This window comes from Erpetoichthys calabaricus, chromosome 1 (genome assembly GCF_900747795.2).
Source record: "Erpetoichthys calabaricus chromosome 1, fErpCal1.3, whole genome shotgun sequence".
Taxonomy (NCBI): Eukaryota; Metazoa; Chordata; class Cladistia; order Polypteriformes; family Polypteridae; genus Erpetoichthys; species Erpetoichthys calabaricus.
The window spans coordinates 118,953,520-118,978,231 of record NC_041394.2 but is presented as its reverse complement, the minus strand read 5'-3'; the positions used below and the strand labels follow the sequence as shown (position 1 = coordinate 118,978,231).

Below are 24,712 nucleotides of genomic sequence, written 5' to 3'. Positions count from 1 at the left end.
GGATGAAGAAGTAGAAGTCAAACACATTCAGAAATGGAAAAAATGGATGGATGATTTTCAGTTACTTACAGACTATAAAGTGAAGTGAACAGATGCTTCAAACCTACAGGGTTTGGAACCATAAAGACAGCACAAATTCATCATTTTTGCAGATGCTAGTGAAGATGGATATGGCACTGTCACTTACCTTGTCTTAACCAACGAAGAGGACAAAAAGCATTGTTCATTCCTGATGGGCAAGTCAAGAGTTGCACCATTGAAACAGGTCACGATTCCAAGATTGGAGATGACAACAGCCGTTGTGGCAGTTAAAATGGACAAAATGCTTAAAGGTGAGCTTCAAATGCCCTTAGAAGAATCTATGTTTTGGACTGACAGCACCACGGTGCTAAAAAACATTTCAAATGAAAGCACTCGGTTCAAGACCTTTGTTGCCAACAGAATCTCCGTGATCAGAGATCATTCACAGCCTTCACGGTGGAGGTATGTCACATTTGCCCTTAACCCGGCTGATCAAGCATCCAGAGGGCTAAGCATAGAAAACTTTATCAAAAGCACTACATGGTCACAAGGTCCAAGTTTCTTATTGAAGCCCGAACGGGAGTGGCCAACAAGACCAGATCAACTGAACGATTCACTCATTGAAGATGATCCAGAAGTTAAAACTTGTGCAGTTAACATGACAAAAATAGAGGAAGCAACCGAGCCCATCCATAAACTAATCACTTACTTTTCAGATTGGCATCGCTTGAAGAAAGCAATGGCTTGGTTCCTCAAGTTTAAAGACTTAATGCTGAACTTAAGAAATGAAAGAAAAACATTCCAACTAGAAGTCAGTCAGACTAAAAGTAATCTAGAGGAACAACAATCACTCACTGCAAAGCACATGAAAAGGTATAAACTGACTTTAAAAACAAATCCAATTTCTCTAGATGACTTAGCTAAAGCCGAAACGGAGCTTATCTGCCTTAGTCAACATCAAGAATTTCCAGAAGAATTAAAGGCTTTAAAGAAAAAGACGTGTTAAAAAGAACAGTCAAATCTATAAACTTGACCCAATCATCCAAGATGGAATACTGAGAGTTGGAGGAAGACTCTGCAAAGCTGCAATGCCAGAAGAAGCAAAACACCTCGCAATTCCTGGGTAATGGGTCGAGTCTTCAAGACAATGCCAGATGCCAAAGGTGCATTCAGGAGAGTTTGTGTGCAAACCAAAACCAGCACACTGGACAGACCCGTGAATAAACTGTGCCTGCTGCAAGAAACAGCCAATGTTTAAAATGAGAAATTTTTAAAATATTTGTTTGCAGTGTTATTGCTAGTGATTTGAAAACAATAGTTAATATAAAGTTAACTGGCTCATATTGAAGTAAAGTATAGTAATTGACTCCGTTCCTGCATAGCCAGTTAGGGGCCGGAAATGTAAGAGCCAATCTTAGAAAGTTAAAGTTTTGAGTTAAACTCATATTAATGTTTGCTTTATTTGAATAGAATATAATTTCTTCTATAGTCATAGACAATGGTATAGTCTTTTCCCCCTATAAGTTAGTAAGAGATAGAATCTCCTTGCTATAACTGAGAAACAGTGTGATATTAGATTTAGTTGTGTTTAGAACAGGTCCCAGTAAACAGGGACTTGAAAGACCCATTTTCTACTCAGAGATGGGATAAGCATACAGTTTTCTGACCGTTTTGAAATGGTTCAGAAATTATAAGTAATTAGTAACGATTTAAGATGTAACAAGATTAAGCTTAGAACTGAATTTTTCTTATAAATTTTTCCCATTTTTTGCTATTTTAATTTTCTTTTTTGTGTGAACTGTTTTACTTTGAAATTTAACTAAACTTTAAAAAAATGAAGATATTTTGTCTGTGGAATCATTTCTGCGCATCAGGCCCTTGTTGAATCCCATTTGTTGAGTTAGAGCTGCAGAATTTTGGAAACTTTGGGAAAACGCAGCTACACACATAACAGCCACAAAACAATGACACTACTTAAGAAAACAAAATTCTGTAAGACTTCCAACAAAGTTCAAAGATTGGACACCATTCACCATCTTGCACTTTTCATATTAATATGTGTATATATTATATAGTCGGTCCTGACCAGGGTCACGGGGTCTGCTGGAGCCTATGCCTGCTAGCATAGGGGACAAGGCAGGACAGGGCGCCAGTCCATTGCAGCAAAACACACTACAGCTAATTGTGGATCATCAATTCACCTAACCTGCATGTTTTGGACTATAGAAGGAAACTGGAGTACCTGGAGGAAACCCATGAAGACACAGGGAGAACATGCAAACTCCACACAGGGAGAACTTGGGATGTGAGCCCAGGTCTCCTTTCTGCGAGGCAGCAGCAGCACTACCACTGCACCACCGTGCCGTCCTATATTATATAGTGCTTTACAAATCTTTTATATAGGGCATATGAGAGCATGAGGGCAAACAATAAGAAGGATATGAGGGAAGCTAAAAGGCAATTAGAGAGGAATATTGCATATAAGGCAAAAAAGCGAGCCAAAGAGATTCTTTCAGTACTTTAGTTGTATAAAAACAGCCAAGGAGGTGGTAAAGTGAATCAGGAATAGTAAATGGGAATTATAAAATGCAGACAGTGAAATAGCAAATGTATTAAACTCACATTTTGATAAGCTGCCAACAGTAAAGTGAATACTAAGGAGGTACTGAGGGATTAGGAAATTGTTGAGGGAGTAGTGCTTCTAAGATTAAATAGGCTGAAATCAAACAAACCAATGCAACCAGATAACATTTATCCTCAAGTTCTTAAGGAAGTTAGTGAGTACATACATAAACCTGTGACATTTATTTTTAGGAAGTTACTGTGCACTGGATAAGCTTAATGTGCATCACAGACAAATTCATGAAAGAAATTATTAAGAAGAAGACTGAGTAACACATTGAGCAACACATGTTAGTGAACAGTCAGCATGGGTTTAGATGTGGAAGGTCATGTTTTACCAACATGATGGAATTCTATGAGGAAGCAACAAAAGGATATGATCGATGTGGAGCCTATGACATTATTTCTTTTGACTTTCAGAAAGCAATTGATAAGGTGCCACATAAGAGGTTGGGCATCAAACTAAAAGATGTGGGAATTCAGGGTGTTGTGTGCAGATGGGTGCAAAATTGGCTCAGACACAGGAAGCAGATGGATATGGTACATGGAACTATATCATAATTGGCTGATGTTAAGAGTGGTGTCCGACTGGGTTCAGTGCTAGGGCTGCTGCTATTTTTAATAAAATAAAATTTTTGAATAGGAATATAAATATCAAGCTGGATAAGTTTGCAGGTGATACCAGGCTAGGTGGATTGATAGATAATCTAGAATCTGTTAAATCATTATAGAGGGACTACAGGTTCGGGCAGATTTGTGGCAGATACAATTTAATGTCTGTAAATGTACAGTATTACATGTAGGAAGTAAAAATGTCAGGTTTGAATACACAATGGCCTGAAAATTTAAAGTACACTTTATGAGAAGGATTTAGGTGTCGTAATGAACTCAACACTATCAACTGCCAGACAGTGTTCAGAAGCCATTAATAAGGCTAAAAGATGATAGGGTTATATAACATGATGTGTAGAGTACAAGTCCAAGAAGGCTATGCTTAAGGTTTATAACAATAGTGAGGTCTCATCAGGACTATTGTGTATGGTTTTAGTCTCCAGGCTATAAAAAGGACATAACAGCAATAGAAAAATCCAAAGAAGAGCAACTAGGCTAATTCCAGGTATGCAGGGAATGAATTATGAGGAAAGATTAAAAGCAAAAGAAGATTAAGAGGAGACGTGATTAATGTGGTTAAAATAATGAAGGAAAGTAATATGGTGGATTGAGACTGTTAATTAAAAATTAAAATGACTTCATCAAGAACACATGGCAAAGTTGGAACCTTGTTAAAGGTAAAGTTCACACAAACATTTGTTTTTCTTTACACAGAGAACCATAGACATGGAATAAGCTACCAACTATTATGGTAGACAGTAGGACTTTAGGGACCTTCAAAACTAGACTTGATGTAATTTTGGAAGAATTAAGTGGATAGGACTGGTGAGCTTTGTTAGGCTGAATGGCCTGTTCTTGCCTACACTTTTGTAATGTTTCTAAGATGCTTACTAAGGCAAAACATTCATCTCATAACAAAAAACTGTATGTCTCTCCCATTGTCGTGCTGTAAATGGGTCTTTCAGTCCCTGCTAGCACTGGGACCTGTTCTAAACAACAACGGACTCAATTAACACACTGTCTCTTAGTTATAGCAGGAAAGTTATATCTCATATTAACGTACAGGGGGTAAAAGGCTATACCATTGTCTATGGCTATGAAAGAAAATTATATTCTACTCAAATTAAGTAAACACTAATATGAGTTAACTTTCTAAGATTGGCTCTTATAAATACTAATTAAATATTAAACAGCCATGTTTTGAATTTATTTTCATAACATGTAAATACATAGAAATTAGGTTTCAATAACTGTAAAATATCAATCTGTAAGTTAGATTTTTACAAGTAGTAGCATGTTCCCTGACAATGGAAGAAAGAAAGAAATTTACCTGTATGAATTACTTTACGAATTGTTAATTGTTGCTGTGGTCTGTGCTCTGGCTAAAAGCTTTATAGACTTGGGTTCACTTTCCTAGGGAGGTCACTGTCTACTTATTTTTTTAGTATGTTTTTATTTTGTTCTACACAATCCAAAAATATGTACAAGGTAATTGGAGACTTTTACTTAGCCAGTGAAAATGTAGTAGTGTGGATGATTGGATAGAATGCCCTGTGTGGCAGATGACCAGATTCCATGCCCGGCCGGGATGCCCCTTCGATACTTGGTCCGGTGGAACAGCCGTGGGTGGCATACTATTTCCCCTGGAACGTTTGGTGGCAGCCCCCCTGGGTTGCATCGGGGCCACAGATATGGGACTCCGGAGCTCAGCCCTGTTGGGGCAGAGCAGAGCTGCATGGCTTCCTGAGCCCGATCCGGAAAGGCAGCAGTATCTAGGTCATCAATCACCTGAAGCACTTCCAGGTGGGCTATAAAGGGTAGCCAGCAGCCACCATTGGGAGTTGGAGTCGGGAGGAGGAGGACAACGCTTGCCAGGAGGGGTGGTGGTGAAGAGTGTGTTTTTGTTTTGATCTGTGCTTTGATAATAAATTTGTGTTTGTTTTTACGTGTGCCTCAGTGTCTCTCTGTGCCGTGTCGGGCGTCAATATACTGCTTTTCTAAACCTGATATAATGTGACATTTCATCCAGGTTTGATGTTTGTGCTATGTTCCATGCTGCTAGGATGGATCTGGTCCCCTGAAAACCTGAATTCTAAAAAGCAGACTCAAAAATTAATGAATTGGAAGATTTCAAATGTTTAGTTTTCTGACTACAGTATGCAGAACTCCTATTATTTTTTTGATCAAGGTTAATTAAGCCATCTCTCCATGTGTTGTGAAAATAAGTAGTATGTAAACTGATCTAGGAAGTTTAAAATGTACTGTAAAAGATATTTCATGAAATAAAATACAATTATACAATGCAGAAAGTATTCACAGCGCATCACTTTTTCCACATTTGTTATGTTACAGCCTTATTCCAAAATGGATTAAATTCATTTTTCCTCAGAATTCTACACACAACACCCCATAATGACAACGTGAAAAAGTTTACTTGAGATTTTTGCAAATTTATTAAAAATAAAAAAACTGAGAAATCACATGTACATAAGTATTCACAGCCTTTGCTCAATACTTTGTCGATGCACCTTTGGCAGCAATTACAGCCTCAAGTCTTTTTGAATATGATGCCACAAGTTTGGCACACCTATCCCTGGCCAGTTTCGTCCATTCCTCTTTGCAGCACCTCTCAAGCTCCATCAGGTTAGATGGGAAGCGTCGGTGCACAGCCATTTTAAGATCTCTCCAGAGATGTTCAATCGGATTCAAGTCTGGGCTCTGGCTGGGCCACTCAAGGACATTCACAGAGTTGTCCTGAAGCCACTCCTTTGATATCTTGGCTGTGTGCCTAGGGTCGTTGTCCTGCTGAAAGATGAACCGTCGCCCCAGTCTGAGGTCAAGAGCGCTCTGGAGCAGGTTTTCATTCAGGATGTCTCTTTACATTTCTGCAGTCATCTTTCCCTTTATCCTGACTAGCCTCCCAGTCCCTGCCACTGAACAACATCCCCTCAGCATTATGCTGCCACCACCATGCTTCACTGTAAGGATGGTATTGGCCTGGTGATGAGCGGTGCCTGGTTTCCTCCAAACGTGACACCTAGCATTCACACCAAAGAGTTCAATCCTTGTTTCATCAGACCTGAGAATTTTATTTATCATGGTCTGAGAGTCCTTCAGGTGCCTTTTGGCAAACTCCAGGCGGGCTGCCATGTGCCTTTTACTAAGGAGTGGCTTCCGTCTGGCCACTCTATCATACAGGCCTGATTGGTGGATTGCTGCAGAGATGGTTGTCCTTCTGGAAGGTTCTCCTCTCTCCACAGAGGACCTCTGGAGCTCTGACAGAGTGACCATCGGGTTCTTGGTCACCTCTCTGACTAAGGCTCTTCTCCCCCCGATCGCTCAGTTTAGATGGCTGGCCAGCTCTAGAAAGAGTCCTGGTGGTTTCAAACTTCTTCCACTTACGGATGATGGAGGCCACTGTGCTCATTGGGACCTTCAAAGCAGCAGAAATTTTTCTGTAACCTTCCCCAGATTTGTGCCTCGAGACAATCCTGTCTCGGAGGTCTACAGACAATTCCTTTGACTTCATGCTTGGTTTGTGCTCTGACATGAACTGTCAACTGTGGGACCTTATATAGACAGGTGTGTGCCTTTCCAAATCATGTCCAATCAACTGAATTTACCACAGGTGGACTCCAATTAAACTACAGAAACATCTCAAGGATGATCAGGGGAAACAGGATGCACCTGAGCTCAATTTTGAGCTTCATGGCAAAGGCTGTGAATACTTATGTACATGTGCTTTCTCAATTTTTTTATTTTTAATAAATTTGCAAAACTCTCAAGTAAACTTTTTTCACGTTGTCATTATGGTGTGTAGAATTCTGAGGAAAAAAATGAATTTAATCCATTTTGGAATAAGCTGTAACATAACAAAATGTGGAAAAAGTGATGCGCTGTGAATACTTTCCGGATGCACTGCAAATCCTGTAAAGACTTTGCAAATCAGCCAGCCATTATCCAACCCACTATATCCTAACTACAGGGTACGGGGGTCTGCTGGAGCCAATCCCAGCCAACACAGGGTGCAAGGCAGGAAACAAACCCCGGGCAGGGCACCAGCCCACCGCAGGGCGCACACTGCGCTACCACTGCGCAACCGTGCCACCCCTTTGCAAATCATTTTATTCAAAAATATTTATTACTAGCTGATTACCCAGTGGCTTCACTCACTGAGTGCAAGGGAAAAAAATAAAATGTAGTCTGTAAGTTAGTAAACAGTAAAACATTAATATTTTAAGAAGTAAAGATACATTGAGCACTGCTGGAGTGGTTTCGGGTAAACTACATTTTAAAGGTGGTATAACACAACAGGTAAGTAGCACTAACAGCAGCTAAAATGTATTTGGATCATCTCTCGGTAGAAGATCCCTTTTGAAAGGCGCTACACGACCACTGTGGTATAGAAATTACATTTTCTATGTGAACGTTCAAATTTCTGCCTGACAACCTTGTACTATGTGCCTGTGATTTAAGAAAAAAATGTGGACGCTACCCTTCTGTGCTTAACGGGCAGAAAGTCCAAACAATTCCCAAGTCCAACCCTTTACATGAAGAGGTCTGTACATCTTCTTAGATGTAAACTCTACATCTTCTTAAAACAATTGATCACAAAAGCAACCTTGAATGTTGCGGGGTTTTAGTGACCCAAACTCACCTTAAGGGACAGTAAGTAGTCGTGCAGGTTCCTGTATTATAATGTGTTCTGTGGTTATACGTAATTTCCATATCGCGTGGTCATACGTAATTTCCGTTTCAAATGTGAAGAGAATTTTATATATACCTGTATAGACGTTTATCTATACTAATAAAAGGCAAAGCCCTCACTGACTCACTGACTCACTGACTGACTGACTGACTGACTGACTGACTCACTCATCACTAATTCTCCAACTTCCCGTGTAGGTAGAAGGCTGAAATTTGGCAGGCTCATTCCTTACAGCTTACTTACAAAAGTTAGGCAGGTTTCATTTCGAAATTCTACGCGTAATGGTCATAACTGGAACCTGTTTTTTGTCCATATACTCTAATGGAGGAGGCAGAGTCACGTATCGCGTCATCACGTATTACGCCTCCTACGTAATCACGTGAAGTGAAAACAAGGAAGAGATTTACAGCACGAGTCAAACGCGGGAACGAAGGTAAATGACATTAATTGTTGAGTGTCTTTTAATACTGTGTAATTGTTGAGTGTCTTTTAATACTTTGTAAGCATACATATTAACAGAGGTGCAATTAAACGTGTGCATTTACGGGGTGATTTCTCAGGCTTAAAGTTCGAAGTGATCACTCGAGTGAAGGCAGCTTCACAAAAAAAACAGATCCTTAACAAACTGTTATTGGTATATTTTCCCTCAATTTTAAAAGGTTTTCTTTCTTCTTAATAAAAATTTAAAAGCACAACTTCGCCTTTGCGAACCGCGGGGATTTGAGCGACTGACGCATACAGACATATTCATGAGTGCAGGTACTTCGGAAAGAAAGCACTGTGTAAACCTAAAGTTTAAATTAAGTTCATAGACCTACAAAAGGTTGCCATTGATTTGAGGCAAGATTGCTTTTCTCCTGTACAACTATACGTTGCATTCTCAAGAGTGTGCTTGCACAGCTTGGTCATATTACAACCGGAGTGCTGAACTGACAACGTGATATACAAACAGAACAATCGTAAAAACAGGATTAAATAAAAAGGCTGGTACCGTTGGCAAAGCAACGAAAAAGGAAGACCTTATATGACGTTCGTTTATAAAACAGCGGAGAGGCTGTGTGAAGTCAGTTTCACAAAAAAACAGATCCTTAACAAACTGTTATTGGTATATTTTCCCTCAATTTTAAAAGGTTTTCTTTTCTTCTTAATAAAAATTTAAAAGCAGAACTTCGCCGGTGCGAACCTGCGGGGATTTGAGCGACTGACGCATACAGACATATTCATGAGTGCAGGTACTTCGGAAAGAAAGCACCGTGTAAACCTAAAGTTTAAATTAAGTTCATAGACCTACAAAAGGTTGCCATTGATTTGAGGCAAGATTGCTTTTCTCCTGTACAACTATACGTTGCATTCTCAAGAGTGTGCTTGCACAGCTTGGTCATATTACAACCGGAGTGCTGAACTGACAACGTGATATACAAACAGAACAATCGTAAAAACAGGATTAAATAAAAAGGCTGCTACCATTGGCAAAGCAATGAATAAGGAAGACCTTATATGATGTTCGTTTATAAAACAGCGGAGAGGCTGTGTGAAGTCAGTTTCACAAAAAAACAGATCCTTAACAAATTGTTATTAGTATATTTTCACTCAATTTAAAAAGGTTTTCTTCTTAATAAAAATTTAAAGCAGTACTTCGCCGCTGCAAAACACGGGGATGTATATATATATAGATAGATAGATAGATAGATAGATAGATAGATAGATAGATAGATAGATAGATAGATAGATAGATAGATAGATAGATAGATAGATAGATAGATAGATAGATAGATAGATAGATAGATAGATAGATAGATAGATAGATAGATAGATAGATAGATAGATAGATAGATAGATAGATGTGCAATTAAACGTGTGCATTTACGGGGTGATTTCTCAAGCTTAAAGCTCGAAGTGATCACTCGAGTGAAGGCAGCTTCACAAAAAAAAACAGATCCTTAACAAACTGTTATTGGTATATTTTACCTCAATTTTAAAAGGTTTTCTTTTCTTCTTAATAAAAATTTAAAAGCAGAACTTCGCCGGTGCAAACTGCGGGGATTTGAGCGACTGACGCATACAGACATATTCATGAGTGCAGGTACTTCGGAAAAAAAGCACCGTGTAAACCTAAAGTTTAAATTAAGTTCATAGACCTACAAAAGGTTGAAATTGATTTCAGGCAAGATTCTATCTATCTATCTATCTATCTATCTATCTATCTATCTATCTATCTATCTATCTATCTATCTATCTATCTATCTATCTATCTATCTATCTATCTATCTAACTATCTATATATATATATATATAATCTCTATCTATCTATCTATCTATCTATCTATCTATCTATCTATCTATCTATCTATCTATCTATCTATCTATCTATCTATCTATCTATCTATCTATCTATCTATCTATCTATATATATACATCCCCGTGCTTTGCAGCGGCGAAGTACTGCTTTTAAATTTTTATTAAGAAGAAAACCTTTTTAAATTGAGTGAAAATATACTAATAACAATTTGTTAAGGATCTGTTTTTTGTGAAACTGAACTTCACACAGCCTCTCCGCTGTTTTATAAACGAATATCATATAAGGTCTTCCTTTTTCGTTGCTTTGCCAACGGTAGCAGCCTTTTTATTTAATCCTGTTTTTTACGATTGTTCTGTTTGTATATCACGTTGTCAGTTCAGCACTCCGGTTGTAATATGACCAAGCTGTGCAAGCACACTCTTGAGAATGCAACGTATAGTTGTACAGGAGAAAGGCAATCTTGCCTCAAATCACTGGCAACCTTTTGTAGGTCTATGAACTTAATTTAAACTTTAGGTTTACACAGTGCTTTCTTTCCGAAGTACCTGCACTCATGAATATGTCTGTATGCGTCAGTCGCTCAAATCCCCGCGGTTCGCACCGGCGAAGTTCTGCTTTTAAATTTTTATTAAGAAGAAAAGAAAACCTTTTAAAATTGAGGGAAAATATACCAATAACAGTTTGTTAAGGATCTGTTTTTTTTGTGAAGCTGCCTTCACTCGAGTGATCACTTCGAACTTTAAGCCTGAGAAATCACCCCGTAAATGCACACGTTTAATTGCACATCTGTTAATATGTATGCTTACAAAGTATTAAAAGACACTCAACAATTACACAGTATTAAAAGACACTCAACAATTAATGTCATTTACCTTCGTTCCCGCGTTTGACTCGTGCTGTAAATCTCTTCCTTGTTTTCACTTCACGTGATTACGTAGGAGGCGTAATACATGATGATGCGATACGTGACTCCACCTCCTCCATTAGAGTATATGGACAAAAAACAGGTTCCAGTTATGACCATTACGCGTAGAATTTCGAAATGAAACCTGCCTAACTTTTGTAAGTAAGCTGTAAGGAATGAGCCTACCAAATTTCAGCCTTCTACCTACACGGGAAGTTGGAGAATTAGTGATGAGTGAGTCAGTCAGTCAGTCAGTCAGTGAGGGCTTTGCCTTTTATTAGTATAGATATATGTATATATGTAGATATGTGTATATGTAGATATGTATATACAGTATAAGTTTATATGTTTATGTATATATATGTTTACATAACCTCTTTAACACACTACTTCTCCGCTGCGAAGCGCGGGTATTTTGCTTGTTCAAAATAAACATAATTGTGGTAAACATTGTGAAATGAGGCCTGAGTTAAATGCATTTATTATTTTATATATTTTTTTCAACAATGTTCTTATTGTTTTTATTTCAGCCAAATTTCTAATTTGACTTGAGTGGATGATGTGATAAAAATTATTTTGGTCCTGATTCTCTACTGTTATAATCTTTGACAGTGTTTTATTCCACTGTTCTAAAGTATTATTGTTTATGGTTTGAAGTGGAATGGATCGTCTTTCCTAAATTATTAGTGTTTTGCTTCATTTGAAAGAAATCAAAGAGAAAAAATAAGTCAGCTTGTAGTTATTATTTCAAGTTGATGTTCACTCTCAGCCAAAAATGTCTGTCATCTACTGTACTATCCCCTGCAGCATACAATTTTTATACTGCAAAATATTTAGCATTTTGTGTGTCTATAAATAAGTTATTGATATTAGATGAGAGGTATTAATTCAAGCCTATGTCCAGTTGCACAACTTAACATGACACATGGAATTTCTGATGAATTCTTAGCAATGGCATTGGCTTGATAAGAAGAAGTGTATCTTGACTGGACTGCCTCATCTGCTGTTCAATGACCTTGATTGTCACATTAATTATCCATGCACAATACATCTCCTAAGATAACAGCAGTCCTCTCTGTTCTTGCTTCAGGCTTCTTCTGGTGATTACACAGGGATATTATTCACATCATTCAGTCCACTCTCTTAAGACATCAAGTTTCAGTTTTTTTCCAATACTCCAAAGCAAAGTCAAATAAAGTGGAGTTTCGTGATATTGTAGCTTCCCAGCCAGGTTGAAGCCTTTTCTTTTTTTTTTGTGTGTGTGACTGTTAGGTCCGATTGAGGGAGGGCAGAGTACAGCACAGAAGACTGACAGCAGGGTATTGATTAATGCGGTAAAGGGGTCTCGGGATAGGAGGAGGGGTTGGAGAGGGTACTAGAAGGTTTTTTTTTTGGCGTTTGGGGTTTTTGAGGCCGGCGTTTCTTTTCTTGACTGTTCAAGTAAAACTTTTGAGAGACTTTACTACATCTGTCTTTTTTTTTACTTCGTCTTTATTCGAGCTGAACGCGGAAGTCGCTACAATGCTATCATATTCTGCAAAGAATCTTTTGCATTAAAGTAGAACAAGTAGAAGAAAGTACAGGAACAATTAATGACTCCAACTGGCACAATTACAAATGGGATTAAAGTATAAATAGTGTGGTTATGAGTGTAATGCTGACCTCATCATCCTCATGGTGTATGTGAAGCTCCAAGGATCATCATATGATGCACTCATACTTTAGAACGTAGCCATTACTGTGACCATAGCAGTTGAAAAATGTTTTTTACACAAGAAGATAATTTCTTCTGTTGCATTATGTAAGCTGATATTTATATAAAATAATATATTTTATTTCTGTAGGCAATGTCTTTTTCCATTATCATGAAATAACAGATACACTTGGTCATATACATGGGATTGATAAGTGTTTTGAGAGTGTCACTGTGAGGACACAAGGGACCAGGAGGAGGAAAATCTCACAGCCAGTGTCACCAACTTTGCTTACCTTGCCGTCTCAAGGAAAAAAAATCTGGGCAACTTTTAAAAACGTCACTTCTGGGTGACAACTTGACTCCACCTCTTTTGGTTTCAACAGTATATACAGACAATGCAGACTAGAACAGGTCACCATTTGAAGGACTACCTCTACAGTGGAAATGACCCTATTGGCAAATTACCAATTACTTATGACAGACTACAACATTAAACCTTTATCTTTTCTTCTGCTGTTATGTCACTTTTTAGAAACCCAACTTTTTAACATTGTTGTGTATATCTTTTCACAATATATTCCGATACAGTTATGTACCAATTTACAGCTTTATTTTGGACTAGACAGTTGGCCATATAGTCACAAACTATACAGCTCTTTGTAACTGAGGCTCTGTGGCTCTGATGTGGGTTACTGGTAGGCATACTTTAACTGCTAGTATGGAGTAGCAGAAACTGACCTCACAGTTACCATGGCCACATGCTGGATCCATTATGGGAAGGATGCAGAAGAATGCATAAGAATTAGTCGCATGGAGCAGTGCTGGTCAAAACAAACTTTAACGGGCCCTGTAAGAGTCAGAAAACATATGAGACCCTGTCAAATAATAATAATTATAATAATATTAATAATGAAAATTGAGGGAAAATATACTAATAACAATTTGTTAAGGATCTTGCCTCAAATCAATGGCAACCTTTTGTAGGTCTATGAACTTAATTTAAAGTTTAGGTTTACACAGTGCTTTCTTTCCGAAGTACCTGCACTCATGAATATGTCTGTATGTGTCAGTCGCTCAAATCCCCGCGCTTCGCACCGGCGAAGTACTGCTTTTAAATTTTTATTAAGAAGAAAAGAAAACCTTTTAAAATTGACGGAAAAAATATACCAATAACAGTTTGTTAAGGATCTGTTTTTTTGTGAAGCTGCGTTCACTCGAGTGATCACTTCGAGCTGACTTGCTGGCTAACCATAAGCATTACCTGGTAGGTAACCACCCATACAATCAGATTGTGACACAGACTTCGAATGCCATGAATGTAATTACCCCGATCTACATGCTGTCAAATAAACGAACCACACGCCGTGGCACAACGTTAGGGGCATCGCCTCTGGCGCTGACGTCCGAGGTTCGATTCCCGAGAGGGAGTGCAGTGGAGTGTGCACACCTGATGAGCCCAGAATGAGGGCGAAACACGTGTCGTGTACTCTTTGCATTTATTTGACAGTAAACTATTTTCAACCATTCTATGATCTGCTCTTCACAAACTGAGGGCACCGTGGCGGATGTTAGCAGATTGCTGGCCAACCACAAGCGTTACCTGGTAGGTAACCACCCATACAATCAGATTGTGACACAGACTTCGAATGCCGTGAATGTAATTACCCCGATCTACATGCTGTCAAATAAATGAACCACACGCCGTGGCGCAACGTTAGGGGCATCGCCTCTGGCGCTGACGTCCGAGGTTCGATTCCCGAGAGGGAGTGCAGTGGAGTGTGTACACCTGATGAGCCCAGAATGAGGGCGAAACACGTGTCGTGTACTCTTTGCATTTATTTGACAGTAAACTATTTTCAACCATTCTATGATCTGCTCTTCACAAACTGAGGGCACCGTGGCGGATGTTAGCAGATTGCTGGCCAACCACAAGCGTTACCTGGTAGGTAACCACCCATACAATCAGATTGTGACACAGACTTCGAATGCCGTGAATGTAATTACCCCGATCTACATGCTGTCAAATAAATGAACCACACGCCGTGGCGCAACGTTAGGGGCATCGCCTCTGGCGCTGACGTCCGAGGTTCGATTCCCGAGAGGGAGTGCAGTGGAGTGTGTACACCTGATGAGCCCAGAATGAGGGCGAAACACGTGTCGTGTACTCTTTGCATTTATTTGACAGTAAACTATTTTCAACCATATATAAATATATATATATATATATATATATATATATATATATATATATATTGTGACGGATGGCCGGGGCCCTTGCCCGGCCGGGATGCCCCTGCACCATATGTTCTAGGGCAGCAAGCATGGGAAACCCAATATCTCCCCCTGGATGCTAGATGACAGCCTCCCTGGGTAGCGGTGCCTCGGACTCCCACAGGGCTTCATGGGGGTTGCAGCATCAGATAAACATTTTTCTCAACCTAAAAAGAGTTGAGCAGGAAATAGTCACAGTATAAAGACACACTGCTTTAGATTCATTCCACCTTTTCTGAGTGTGAAAAAATATACACAGTTGTGTTCATGGTTAACACAACTGCTTCAAAGATTAAATGCACTGGATTTAAATCCTATGCCTGTTTGATTCTCCGTGTATGGCTTGCATGTTTCTACCCTTTATGGCTCACATGGTGGCTCTACACAGTGTTTTTTTTTCAGGCTGAACACGACTAGGCTTTTTGGGTGACTCAGTCACACAGGTCTGTCTACAAGAACATCTCACTGTATTCCTGATATGGGTTCTCATTGATTTAATTAGAATATTCAGTAAGGTTAAATAAGGACTGTTCTTTGTCTGACCCTTCCCAGTGGATCAATTTGTTATGGGTAGCCCTAATAGGACCTCACATCCCCAGACAGTACAGCTCTTTGTATGTATCACTGAGGCACACATACCCTGAAGGTCATACTACTAGGGGGTGCTTTTTTTCAAATATACCATTTAAAGCAAGAATTAACCTCAAAATTTTGATCTTGTAAAATAATTCCATCATCACCAATAAAAAAATGTGTTGTTGTACTTAACAGTAACCTTTTCAAATAATATTGACTTCAGTAAAAGCTTAGGTCTCCCTTTGCATAATGATGCCACACCCTGTCCCTTCACTGCTTGTAAAATGCTAAAGTTCTTTGCAAAACTTTATCAACTAAGGTGGCAAGTTTTAAAATGCACTCATCTAAACTCACTACAACTGACTCAAAGACACTCATTTTCTGTAGATGCAGAAAAGCTTACGATTAACTTTGAACACAGCTCCTACACGTCATCAAAACCTGCCTGTGCTGCTTAGCCCACATTAACCTGGAAGACAGCAAAGAGTTTCTGAAACTGGTCTTTTCACTGTCCCAAAAATTGGCTTCAAACCTCTGAGTGAATTTCTTGTCTGCCATTTCAGGTCTGTTGGTGAAGCTTCATTAGTTAAAAACATTTCAATCACAGCGGATGGGCCACATCTTCTCTCTCTTGCTTCTAGAACTGTTTTTTCAGCTCTGAAATTGACTCCACTATGCCTTGATGCACATTCTCTTGTTTTAAATGGTTTACCTGTTTCTATCTTTATATATAATACGCTACCGTGGCTGTCCATTTGTCTGTCCAGGATTTTAAATCACCTGTAGCTCGCAAACCGTTTGACCTATTGACCTGAAATTTGGTACACATATACTACGTGCCGTCTACTATCCATTTTGGGGTGATGATTGACTTCCAAGATTATTCCTCTTTTAATTTTTATTTTATTTTATCAAAGAATCAACTCTCGGCAGCAGCCAGCAGGACGGCCATGCGGCGCATGCATACGGGCGCCATTCTCATCCCTACCACCTTCACCATCACTTCCCCTACATCTTCATATCTTCATATCTTAAATCATTCTTGAGGCAGATTCAAGACTTAAGTGCCAGCTTAAGTGAAGAATTAAAGAAAACGTACTAAGTAATTGCAACACAAACACTGACTTAATCAGTTTTAACGCAAACAGATGCCGACAAAAGAAGAGAAGAAGCAGGCCACTAAGGTGGAGAAAAGAAGAGCTGCTCAGGAAGCAGCAAGTGCATCAACCTCTGAGCAAACAAATGCTAAACGTACAAAGAAAGAGGATGAAAACTATTGTTGTGAGATTTTGCATATAACTTGATAAATATTTTGTATGTCTTTATTTGTAATTTAGGCAAAGCAATGTAATTTAGTGTTACTTTGGTGAGAGGCATTCGTGTTTGTCCCCCTTTACAACTGAGTTTCTTTGAATTTTACGACAGAGTTGTGGGGGTGTGCTTTAAACCAGTTTGGCGAGTGTTTCTCTGCTAAAGTCTTTCAAACCCCGCAAGGAAGCCAGGTTACTTTAACATATGGTCTTGGGGGGTGGCAGGTTTTAAGATGTTGTATTCCCCCATTGGTCTGAAGTATGGCTGTTTGGAAATGGCTTGGATCAGAAGCTTTTAAGTACCATGATGTCCTATTGGATCTAGGGGTTGGACAGAGAATCTATAAATCTGCTTGCTCAACCACATTCTCTCTCTTACTAACCAACACATGATGAAGAAGAATCTCTCTTACTAACATCTGATGAAGACCATCACACCATGAAACGAAAGGACAACACAATGGAGACCACAGCTCGGTAGCCATTTTGAAACAGGCATATGGCCTGTTCTGAAGAAAGCTGAGCAACAATGATGCCTTAACTAGAGACATTTTAAATAACTACAAGTCTTCAACTACAAATCAGGTTGTACGGTTGCCAATATTCAAATGTACTTTGCATATTGTTATTATTTATGAATATTACCAATAATACATTATTTTATGTGTAATTTAACTCCTGCTTGTCTTTTTTACTACACCTAATTGCCTATAGATATAGAAGGAAAGGTGGGGATAAGTTATATACTATAATACCTTATAAACAGTGGTAAGTCTGTGAGATTAGGCATTCTGACAAAGGCTACATATTAATAATACAATAGGGGAAAGTAGAGCAATATATATTACTCTACCAAGACAAAACAACTATGAATGCTCAAGTCAAGTGTATTCACTACACGTTATCGTGCAGTGCGCCATTACTGGTAATGTATTATTCTCTCTGGTTGATATCATGTCCTTTCCAAGTTTATTCTGCCAATACTGCTTTTTTGTTTTCACTCCTTTTTATTTTTATAATATGCTCATGTCTTTTTCAGTTTGTTGAAATAGTGCAATCTTATTTGTTTTGTATAAAGCTATGAATGGCTCTGCATGTGTGAGCTGATTGAAAGGTTTTGAGAATTTACCTGTCACTCCACATTTGAAGATTTTTTTTTTATCTAGGTTTCTGCATTATTGATATATATGCTACTTGCTGTATTACAAAAACAACACTAAATGAAAACCCTTCCAGATGCCAGTGTACCGTAACAGACTCTCCCACGGTAGGGTAAGGTACGATGTACGATAATAGACTCTCCCATGACCGCACAGGGGCAGATTTAGTGCAGTCCATCTAAAAGCTGAGTAACTACATGTTTTACACATTGATCTTAAATACTGGGCAAAAACACATGTTCACTGCAGCTAAATACCATGGACAAACAACAAATGTTTAAATATACAAAATAAAATAATAGGCAGATTGTTGGCTATTTTTGAATGTTCGACATTAATCCAAAGTAATCACATTTTGAGACCTTATCATTTTATGTTTCCCTTTTCATTTTCTGAAATTTTTATTATAAGTCGTAAAATAGCCTGGCACCTTCTCCAGGGTGTTTCCTACTTTGCTCAAAATGCTGCAGGGACAGTTCCAGACCCCTACAAATATGAATTGAAGTAAGCAGGTTTACAATTATGTTACGTTATGTTCCCAGATGTGGTAAAATTTAGTTTGGTTGTCATGTTGCATTTCAGTTAAGTTAATTGTTCCAGGTTTTAGTATTATAGCAGTTTGTTTAACCTATATATGCACTCAGTGTTTGCTTCACTGTTTCTTAAGCATTTCATTCCCTTTAAATATTAACCTGTTTTTTGTCTAACCATCAGAGCTTTTAATAATTTGCAACCTGTAATTCATAGCTATCCATCCTTGTGATGGGTTTCTATTACTTTACTCTTGGTGTCTTGTTGAGTGTGTTAGGGTTAAATTATCTTTCTGTGATTTCCTCTGAATATATATTAGATTTTTTATTATATTTGCTTTTTGTTATTTGCATTATTTGTGGTTTATTTGGATTTGATTAACTATTTCTCTTTATGTTTCTTACTTTAATCCTTGTATTTTAATAATTTATATATCTTGAGTAGAAAACTCTTTCTTCTGCCATTTTAATAGTTCATTCCCTTCAAATTAGCCAGCTAATTACCTCATTTGCTAACTCATAACTATAATCATAATGCTCTGATCTCATAACTATAGAAACCCAATCCACGTAAGACTACTTTGAGATGCAAACTAGCCAAACTTAATTGTAATTATGTTCTGAGGCGTCCTTCTGATTAGTCTACTACAATTTTAAAACTGTTAAAGACTGTAACTTTGGTAAAGCAGGAAGAGAGGTTATGCAAAGCGGTAATTGATCTGTTAGATGAATTGGAAAAGTTGTTGAGAAACGGGATGAGAAGTAAGTTGATGATTACCACGTTAATATCTTACAGTTGCAGGTACGATGCATTTCTGTGATCACGGAACCATTAATACCTTCAGTTGAGCACAGCACCATAGAATTAGAACTAATTGAGTAAAATTTTGTTTTGGGGTTTATGATAAGACAGATGAAAAACATTTCAACAATGAAGCTCAATATGTTTTCAGAACATAGAAACACATTTAAGGTAAGAGGTTGAAAACTACTAGGAAAAATAAAACTAAAGCGAATAATCAGAATAGCTCACAAAATAAGGCAGATAATAAATGAGCTCCAGTCTCTGAGTTCAGAGGGTGCTCATGCAGTCCAGTCATTACAGCCTAAGGACGATCTTGTTGTTCCACATGCTTCCATGTTTGAAGGCCCAATGGAAGCCTTTCCAGTCCTGCTAACTAAAGACCCTATCTTGGGTGGAGAAGAGATTGTCCAAAAAAGCCACCAATTCCAGTCTTCACTACTGTCCAAAATGAGACAACTTTTCCAGTCTTTACCACTCAGCCTGAGCCTTCAGCCTGAGCCACTGCCCAGGTTCAGTCACCCTAGCCTGGAAAGGTCCAGTTTCCTGGTCAAATTCAGGCTTAGGAGAGATCTGTTCTGTCCAAGTCCACATCAAGGGGCTACTCCAGAGCTGCGGCCTGATTCCCTTCCAGCATGGGGAAGCTGCTTTTGAGCCTTTGCCTATGACCCAAGGAGGAGCCTCTTTAAGCCTTTGACTGTTCCTGGCAGGGCATTTTTTTAAGGCCCTGTAGAGTTGTTCTGAACAAGCCATAGTCATTCAGGTTTTTTGGCCAGTGTTGCTCCCAATGGAAGGTTATTCCAGTTTCATCTAACCATTGGAGTTTAACTCTACCGTACACAAGGCAGGAACCAACCTTTGACTTGATCGCCATCCACACGTGAGTCCAAGTCAGTGAATGTGCATGCAAGTACAGTGACTAGGCTTGCTTAACTGGCACTAGCACACACGTCAGAACTTTATCAATACATACCTGAATTTTACTTTGGTGCAAATTTGAACATAATCTTGGCAATATTGTAAATAACCATATATAAACTATAAAATATAAAGTACATTCAAAAGTTGAGTTTATTGACATAGAGAAAAAAAGATAAATGAAAAAATGTAATGCTAAAAGATCACACATAGTGTTTAGTGTTTTGGCATGAGACATTTTTTTGTGTGTGGATACTCCATTTTATTGCCACCTCCCAAAGATGTGAACATTAGGCTGATTGCCAACTCTAAGCTGGCTCTGTGTGGGAGTCTCCAGTTCTGGTCTTAAGCATATTGCTGTCTGAATAGGATTCTTGCAATGGACTAAACCTACTTTATAAGAAGGATGGAATATTTCAGGTTCACATACTAAAACATTGTTTGCTAATGAAAACATATATTTTACCTTTCTTGTGTAAGTGTGTTTCTTTCTTCAGGGTCACAGGAAGAGACTCTATTACTGGCACTTCAGCCCCAAGAATGAAGAAGAGCACCTTGGATAAGACGCCAGTTACTGTAAGGCACACATAATCACACACAGCTGGATCACACACCAACATTCACTCGTAAAGCAGACTTTGTAAGTAGTTGTTTGAATGTAATGTATCACATAGGGATTGAGAAAACTCAACCAGGGTGTAGATCCCCCTGTGTGTGTGTGTGTTTGTATATATATATATATATATATATATACTACGGTGGGTTGGCACCCTGCCGGGGATTGGTTCCCACCTTGTGCCCTGTGTTGGCTGGGATTGGCTCCAGCAGACCCCCGTGACCCTGTGTTTGGATTCAGCGGGTTGGAAAATGGATGGATGGATATATATATATAATGTATATGCCATGTCCATTAAATATCACACCTCATGTTAGTAAAGACATTACATATAAGCAGCAAACTTCACCTTGTCAGAAATCACTTTATCAGAACATAAAGAAACAGTTAACAGCAGCATGAGATGCAAGGCATAGATGCCTATTTTAATTGGATTCAGCTCAAGGCTTTTGCAGCACAAATACACAGAGAAGACTGACGGTTGGGGGAAAACACCACTAACGTCAAACTTACCTGATGAAGTGTTGGTGATAAAGACAGCGTCAAGGGAGGAAATTGTTGCAGTTTCCCTTGAGGTATGTTAAAGATAGCAATTTCAAAAGTGAATTTTAATGATGAGGTGCACTTCCCAGTTGGCCCCTAGAAATGAAGCCCAGGATGGCCACCCCAGTTGCTCTGGCCTAGTATCATGCATTAAATGATCTTATACTAGATATGATTACTTTCAAATGTATTTTCTGACTGAGTTTAGATGTGTTCTTTGATGAAGAGGTAACTGAAAGGTGCTATATAAAACCAAAGTTCACTAATCAGCCTCACAATGAGATCTTTGGAATACGGATGGAAAACCAGAGCACCTAAGCAAAAATCCATACAAACACAGGGATAACATAAAAATTGAAATTCAGGTTTCTAACCCAGTCTCCAGAAATTGTGAGGCAGCAGCACTGGCACTGTGCCACAAAATTAAGCATAACAAAGAAAATGCACAAGATCTTCATGTAAAATAAATATTGACAGAAGATGGATGGCCGTGCTCTGTATCAAATTTCTCAAATAAAAAGGTTCCAGTGCAAAATATTGTATTGAACTCTGAGCATTCAATGAATTTCATTTATATAAAAGAGTTTCCTCCGAAAATTAAATAAAATAAAATAAAATATAAAAAACTTCCTTTTTAAAGCACTCATTGAAACTTTTTCTAGGCATGTATATTTAGTGTAATAAAGAATTCATTTTATATTCATACAATAATTGGTGTCATTGTTTGCCTAATGACTAAGCTTGTATCAAATAAACGAATCTATGTATGAAATTGCAAATAACTGTTTTAAATGAAAAAAAACCAGTTGATAATAAATCGCAATATTTTAAATTCTATCTATCTATCTATCTATCTATCTATCTATCTATCTATCTATCTATCTATCTATCTATCTATCTCTACGATTTTGCGCACGATGCGCCACGTTATTTGATTTAAACAAGCATTCTGGTTAGAATATGTTTGACATGTAACGCGCTAAGTGACATTTACAGCTTGCCCGTCTGTTGCCAGTTTAAAAAAAATGAATTCTCTACCATGAAAAGTGCCCACACGAGGTCATTAAAAAGTAGCGATCAGAAAGGAATCGCCAGGCAACGTCTGAATTTCTCGTGAAACGTGTGTCTTACACAAAAGAGGATACGAGGATTAACAGCGGCACTTCCAAGTATAGAAAGGCGATTTCCACTTTGTTTTATTTTTTAACAGTCTTGATTTTTATATGCCCCCCTTTCACCTATTCTGTCGTAATTTTCAAGCAGTATTTTAGCAGAGTGTTGCCAGCTCGCACCTTTTCCCGATAAGGCTACCACGAACAAGACTGAAAGCACAGAATCTGTCCAAATCCTACCTGTACGAAGTCTGCTTTCTGATTGTCATCCCCTTTAACTTTTCCTCCAGTGACTCGTCAGCGTCTCTCTGGCCAGCGCCGATGTCGCCGTCTCTTTTTGCCAGGTCACCCTCTCCTCTGTTGGTATCAGGATTGGGTACACTCATAGACGTGTAGGGTTTGCCCAGAGGGTCCATGCTGTTGCCCCCTTATACAGGCGCGGCTGGCTGGACCCTCATATGAGGGAAAGGTGACTGCAGCTGCAGGAGTCCTAATACTGTAACACAATGAGTCGACCAAAGGTTTAGTTTGAAGAAGAAAAAAAAAAAAAAAAAAGCACTGGGATGCTGGGCGCGACGGCAACTGGAAATGTCAGCCCGACGAACTAAAGCAGCGCCAGACTGCAGCATCCATCTTCGGCTGTAGAAGGGCATGCTGGGATACTCCCCCTCCTCCTAGCGCAGCATCATCCCGGGGACAGTAAGTGAGGTGGCGGGGTGGCTGAGCCAGGGGGAGCTGCGGGAGTCGCAGCGTCACCTGGACGCGTGGCTTCTCTGCAGACGACACCGGCGGTTCGACTCTCCAACAAACGAAAAAAACATTTTCAAAATCCGAATTCAGCAAAGGTTATTTATGGTTATGTATCTCTTGTGCACCTGTCAGTTTTGTGGGTTTATGTTCTTTGCGCAGTTGCTCTTTACTTATTGGATACATTCGACTTTTCCTTTTCTGCCTTCCGGAGTTATCGTTTAACATTTGTTTTTTTTACAGAGAGCTCATTCCTCAGAAATGTAACTGCCAATAGAGTAATTATTATTTTTTAATCTGAAAAATGTCATTTTTGTGCAATGTTTAGAAGATCCCTGCCGACAGAGAGTACGAAAACAAAACTGGCAGATCTTCTGTTTTATTTATTACTATTAGCTGCTAAAAGCCGTATCTGTATTGCAGAAATTATATTTTTCTTAATGTCTATCTTAGTGAGGCGCCGTTTAAAATACTAGCAATGTACTTCAGTTAAATGAAATCTATGATTCTCTGCCGTTTTTCTTTCGGCAACCTCATTATGACAGAAAGCACCATTTACCCCAGTGCGTCCCACAGATACAACAGACATCGGAGAGTCCTGCTTACAGGCAGCTCCATGAAGGTTTCTTTCTTTTTATTTCTGCCGAGGCTCAGATTGTGGGTTCCATGTTCCAAAGCCTCTGCAGGTGTGACTCATATCAGGAGCTCAGTGGTTGTCAGGTGATAGCTCATGTCAGTGAAAGTGTTTTAAGCTCTGTGGTGACACACATGATAAAGCTAAGAAATGTAACTGCATTGTATTTGCTTATTAAATGATTTATTTTACTTCTGCACAAATGCATTTTTAAAGGTCATTGGTAATCTATTTAAAAAGTGAAAATATATTGCCTATTCGTGTATGAGGAATAAAAAATATGAATATGGACTTTTAAACTTTTTAATAATTATACAAGACTGGGACACAAATAGAAATTTGTGCAAAAATATATTAATCATTGAAGACACTTCTAATTCTAGATGTTTATGCTTCCCTCACAATTCTATTCTCACTTTCTGAGAGAAGTTTGTCTTGCAGCGGCGCTTTACAGACAGTCTTCTGATTCATGACAATGCTTCACATGTGTGTCCTATTCACTCAACAACAACAACATTTATTTATATAGCACATTTTCATACAAAAAGTAGCTCAAAGTGCTTTACATAATGAAGAGAAGAAAAATAAAAGACAAAGTAAGAAATTAAAATAAGACAACATTAGTTAACAT

The 24,712-nt window shown here is 38.6% G+C and overlaps 1 protein-coding gene across 9 annotated transcripts in view; it reads right to left on the bottom strand.

Moving 5' to 3' along the window:
* dgki (diacylglycerol kinase, iota) overlaps positions 1 to 23,513 on the bottom strand; it is a 268,192-nt gene extending 244,679 nt beyond the window's left edge. For 8 of the 9 annotated variants that reach the window (XM_051933240.1, XM_028805890.2, XM_051933243.1 and 5 more), the window contains exon 1: positions 22,941 to 23,513. In XM_051933240.1, the coding sequence (XP_051789200.1) occupies positions 22,941 to 23,116 (176 nt within the window). In that variant the 5' untranslated portion in view covers positions 23,117 to 23,513. Of the gene's footprint in view, positions 1 to 13,600; positions 13,699 to 22,940 lie in introns of those variants that run through there. The other variant, XM_051933254.1, reaches the window with a different exon arrangement.
* Between the last annotated feature and the right edge of the window lie 1,199 nt (positions 23,514 to 24,712).